Raw genomic sequence first — 5,819 nt, 5'->3', positions numbered from 1 at the left:
CACCACAACGTTTGTGCCGTGATCTAGAATGCATGAAGTTTTGTCTTCACGCCATCTATACGCCTTCATGACCTGCTGCAGTAAGAATACTATAACAAGACACTAGTTTTATAGCTTTAATATGCTCAAAACTGAGTTATTTCTGTTATTATTGATTGTATATTTTAGGGATTGAAGCTGTTGCCGTTCTTTTGTTTACCATCCGTCACTGGAAGGAGTGACGTAACAAATGTGCCATAAAACAAAGAATGACGATTCTGACACGTGCCTGCATACTTCCGCCACCACCCCGCCTAAATACTACAAGGTCACTACAAGGTTACTACTACGCAATATTCACCATTTTTGAGGAGTACAATAGAAATTCCATACTTAAAATGGAGTTTATATGGACGTATGTTAGTTGCTAAATTCCGAAACTTAACAGAATGTAACACGGACAAAAATTGGAAACCATTCAGATGGCCTGAGTTCGAATCTGAGGGCTTCCACACCTAAATGCATTATCTCTTCAAAACCTTCTACAGTTTTTATTCAGTTGCATCAGACTTTGTATAAATGTCTTGGAATGGCACTGTACAGTCCTATATTCGATTACAGAGGTTTTTGTAAATGAAATTCAGTTGAATAACTATGTAATGACATTAAAAAATTGTGCCAGGGAGGCGGGGCTTCAGAACCAGGTTTAAGTAAATATGCATATGTGTTACATAGCTCATATCAGGCGAACATCAGAGTGTTTAACGGATTGTTCTAACTAGATGCAACCTGCAGGGCCTTCTAGAGACACTGGCAATTATTCTGTCCATCAGAACATCCCCACTTTTATGAAACATGAGCGTTCATCACATTCCTGAGTTCGGTAGTAGATGTGGTTGAGTGGTCAGCTTCAACCCCTGGGGAAGACACCCCCTTGGTACCCATTGGATAGGATGGTTAGGCCCCAGAACCGGTGTGGACCCTGCGGAGAAGTGAGAAATCTTGCATTGCATGCAATTTGTCTTTCATTTGATTCTCAGAATAAACAGTAGTTAAGTTCCTTAAAAGGCATTAACATAGATAAACATATGCTGATATGTAAGTGCAAATAATAATATATTTCAGTAGCTGTCCCCATTTTGTAATCAATCTTATCCAACCCCCCTTTCTGAAGGAAATTATCCCTAGTTACGGCATGGTGCTGGCAGCTTCTGAATCCTCTTAAATTAACATCCATACATTTTCCCCCTTCTACAGAAGGGTGTAACAGTTCCTAAAGAAANCTGTAGGAGTGGTAGAACAGTTACAAAAGAAATGGTGAAGGGGGGGGGGGGGGTTCACTGTATGATATAGCATCCTGGAAGACCATAATCTTAAATATATACTGTCTGTGAGAACCATACATCTTATGTGCATGTCCTGATCAAAAACATATGGTATTTCTGATGTGTTACTGATGAAGTGACAAGAGAGTATATAACTATGTATTATATGACAAATTGCAGTAAAAACAGAAGTAAAGCTATCCCTGCAACAGGCCTTGGAGGCACATAGGTTTGTGAGACGTCGAGGCTCCCACATTTTCTAGACAATCAGCTCAAAAATGGCGGTGAGGTCAGCCTTACATGCAGGACATCCTTTACCCCCAGGAAGATTCATGGTACTCATTTCTGTTAGTGGCTTAGTCAGCCAAGTTATCAATGATTCTTTTATTAAGTGAACAAAAACAATTATATATTAGAGCTTTTATTGACACACAAAATTATTACACACTTGTTTGTTTTCTAGTGCTTGTCGTTAATTCATAACAATGTAGATACAAAATCAAACCAGTGTTACTGTCTGAATGAATGTGGTTCATTGCTGTGTTTCACATTAAAGGGCAATGCCAGTATTTGATTCAATCCAGTCAAGGTAGCTGGTGACCCTGGTAAAGGCAGCAGGATATCCCCTCTGGCAACCAGCCGATGAACCGAATGACACAATACCGACCTCAGTATAGCGACCGTCACTCTCCAGATATGTGAGTGGGCCACCACTGTCACCCTGTAACATGGATAGATTCCATAAAGTTACTTGAATTCAGACTTACCATCTCTGAGGCCACACCATAGCTCAAGCGGTTAGTCGCTGGTTTCCCATCGTGGCGGCCCGGGTTTAATCCTGGGTCTGGTCAAGGGGAATCTGTGGTGGACAAAGTGGGGCTGGGGCAGGTTTTCTCCAAGTGCTTCGGTTTCCCCTGCCAATCTTCATTCCACCAATTGCTCCACAATCACCCTCACTTATCATCTGGGGCTGGTACAATAGGCCAGAAGTGACCACAGCACAAGGGACTTAGTCCCACACCATTAGCAATAAAAACAATACATTCTCTGAGGCTTTTCAAGTTTGGAGTTATTCTATATGAGGCTTTATTGACAAATTCAAGGAAAGAAGTCGCTGAAAACAATGTGTATCAATGTGTTGATATGTGGCAGGTAGATGCATATGGGACTAGTGTTTTGTGTGAAATAGAAACTGAGTATTACTGACATGAAATACTCACATTACATGTGCTCTGGCCATTGGGAGTTTCAGTGCAGACTTTGGTAAGTGTTATGATATTCCCATAAGTGTTGGCACATTCAGTATTGGAGATAACTGTGAGGTCTACATAGTTAAGGGTACTGCTAACAGTGCTGGAACCTGGAAAATGTGACAATCATACATGTTACTCATCAGTGATAAAGAGAGTTGAATTACATTAAATTCTGGACAGTTCTGCACTAATCAGAAGATAAACTAGGAAGATGCTACAAGACATTAATCACATATTTAAGACTATTTGTGCTGCTTTTGATGATTATGATTTCATTTTACAGTGCAATAGCATAATGTTTGGTGAAAATAAATATTTTATTTTTGTTTCATTCTGATCCGTCACACTAACAATATTATAAAAAATAAAACAACTCCATCCAGTGTGACTGGAGTTATATATTTTATATATATATTGTCACATTGAATTCCATACACCTGAACGTAGCATAGTTAGTTGAGGCACTATACCACAAGCTGGAAAGTCGTGGGTGTGATTCCTGATGAGGTGGATTATTTTCAGTTTACCTAATCCTTCCAGCCGCACCATGGTCTTGGGGTCAACTCAGCCTCTAACAGAAATGAGTACCAGGAATCTTCCTGGGAGTAAAGGGCGGCCGGTGCGTAAGGCTGACAACCTTACCGCCATCTATGAGCTGATTGTCTAGAAAATGTGGGAGCCTCAATGTCTCACAACCCTATGGGCCTTCATGGTCTGTTACAGGGTTAGCTTTACTTTACCCTCAAACTGGGTTCATATCTGTTTTGCCAGCCATTTTGTTGCAAGAACTAGAGTCTGAACTTACTCTATTCAGAATTGAATTAAATGGAACGTATATAAATGATCAGTAATCGCTGAAGGGTTCAGTCTTCATAACCACCACTGTTCGAACCCCAAATCCTACATACTGCTATTTTCACTCTATCGAGGTTTAACAAGCTACACTTTACATATTTCAGCACTTTAGTGACATCTATGGGAGAAATTGACATTTATATAGACAGTCACTTGACAGGAGTGACACTTGCACACAGTGAACTTCTACCAATCAGGCAATGGGGTTGGTTAACCAACTTTCTGTTCATTTCTTTTCTTTCTTCAAGTCATATGAATGCTGTCAGCTCTGACACCTGAACATGTGAAGTTACTGGCTATGACATATGTACATGTACTGTTTAGTATTGTATGAACTTATACTATTGCAGTGTAATCCCTTACAGTATATTGGATGCAACAAATACATGTAGAGGATATTCATAATGACTATGAATTATTACTGAAGAGCAATTTTTCTGCTATTCTATACAACATTTGTGCTAATTTAAGAAATTTGCTGAACTAAACAGTAAAATGATGAAATGTTGTACTAACTGTCAGAAGTTTTGCCCCATCCACTGACTCGGGTACGTTCACCAGTGAGGTCAGATGTGAAGGACCGAGATGGCAGTCTCACAGGGCTGATGTAACCTGAAACAGGGATGGTGATCTTTCACGCTTTTCTTTCAGAACAACTTCCGATCTTTAAATGTAGTAATAAATTATTCAAAATTTGTGTGAAGGAAGTGTTGTGCCTTTGTATTTCCATGCTACAATCAGGAATGTTATAGTTGCATATACAGCAACATGTCTTGAGGTCCCAGGTACAATTTAAGAGTCAAATCAATAAATAACTATTTATTTCATTATTGGATAATTTCTAAATAAACTCCTTTGTTTGTTTACTTCCCTTGTTGTTTTTATGTATTATCTCTATGATTGATTGAAGAGTTTATTTTGATAAAATTGATAATAATTCTAATATGCTGAGGCAGGAGCATGTTATTAAAATGATATGTTAAATAGTTTCCATCTCCTTTTGGTGGAGGAAATGCAACATGTCTGAAGCTGGTTCAGTTTCTGGGATCAAGTCAAATTATAAAATCCTCTCACTTGAGTTCTTTTAATGGAGCTAATCTCTGTCATCATTCAACAACAGTAATTCTGCTGAGGGCATGTAAACTGTAAGGCACCTGCAGCAGAAGATAAGTAGCAAAAAACACATCTTAAGAATTGTAAATTAAATAATATGACTTTAACATAATGCTAATATCATAATTAAAACCAGAACCCATGAAACAAAATAATAAAAAATGGATATAGAAGATCAAATGCAAATTAAAAAGCATTATTTGATAAAATTCTAAAAAACAACAATGTCATTTAAATATTAACAACAATTAAAGTTTAATTTATGCTCATTGAAGTTAAAAGGAGGACCTCTGATGCTCAGACCCAGTCAGAGCTAATCCCATCCATGCCACAGTTGCTAGCCCATGGCTATATTAACTGCAATAGTTACCAAGTATAGATCGTACTAATAACACTGTATTTAATGTTTGAGGGACTGATGAATAGAATTTCTGGGAAATCTTTATGTGCATGGCTGAGGGACAAAACAAATCAAGGATTGTGCTGTTCACACTATAAAATTTTGTTTTTCTTTATAAAATAGTGTTATAAATTGTGTGAAATAAATGTGCCAAGATTCAGAGCGTGAATATTTAACAACAGCCACTACCCCACTTCTTCCACTGTTTCATCATCATAGTTGCTACACAGTCATTCTGCCCTTGGCCACAGTGTTGGTAATATCATTTAGTAGCCCAGATGCCTGCAAAATCCTTTGTCTCTCATGCTGACATGGCAACACTGCTGTGACAATATACACTGTGCCATTCACTGTTGCCAGTTCCAGAGAAACTATGAGGATATTGGAATGAGCACATAAATAATATTTCCACCTTGGGCACTTGAGAAAAATTATGCAGAAAATGTAAACTGTGTGCAAAACATCTTTGAGATTTTTAAGGTCTTTCATTCTGGTCCGTCACACTAACCAATTAACAATCAAGTTCCTTCCGTCAAATGTGACACTTTTTTAAGTTTTCCACCTCGTCAGCACCTGCCTTACATGTTTTGGCTCACCACGGAGCCATCATCAGAGGCATTTATAGTAGAAAAAGAAATCATCACAACACACAGACAAGCAACATCAACTACCGACAGACAACACACGCCAACAACATCCCGAAGCAAAAAGATTGGGCCAAGCGGGAAAGAATTCTAGGGATTTTAAGAATTCTTACTTCAAATAACGAAACATAATTTTACAGAATTAACGACGAACCAAATAAGGAAGCTACTGTGGTGTGTGAAAAACTTTTAGTGAATCGACATACTGGGTAATTTTAACTATTTGTAATTATTTTAATTAACTGGAACG

The 5,819-nt window shown here is 38.2% G+C and overlaps 1 protein-coding gene across 1 annotated transcript in view; it reads right to left on the bottom strand.

Moving 5' to 3' along the window:
- Nucleotides 1–1,709: 1,709 nt before the first annotated feature.
- The window catches only part of LOC111875114 (chymotrypsin BI), a 20,433-nt gene continuing 16,323 nt past the window's right edge, over nucleotides 1,710–5,819 (bottom strand). Inside the window, exons 9-11 of the mRNA XM_023871178.2 lie at nucleotides 3,929–4,024; nucleotides 2,525–2,664; nucleotides 1,710–2,025 (exon numbers count right to left, since the gene is read on the bottom strand). Coding sequence (XP_023726946.1) covers nucleotides 1,855–2,025; nucleotides 2,525–2,664; nucleotides 3,929–4,024 — 407 coding nt within the window. The 3' untranslated portion in view covers nucleotides 1,710–1,854. The remainder of the gene's footprint in view (nucleotides 2,026–2,524; nucleotides 2,665–3,928; nucleotides 4,025–5,819) is intronic.

The sequence above is a fragment of the Cryptotermes secundus genome, unplaced genomic scaffold (assembly GCF_002891405.2).
Source record: "Cryptotermes secundus unplaced genomic scaffold, Csec_1.0 scaffold8069, whole genome shotgun sequence".
Lineage (NCBI taxonomy): Eukaryota > Metazoa > Arthropoda > Insecta > Blattodea > Kalotermitidae > Cryptotermes > Cryptotermes secundus.
This window is presented reverse-complemented; position numbering and strand designations above follow the sequence as displayed.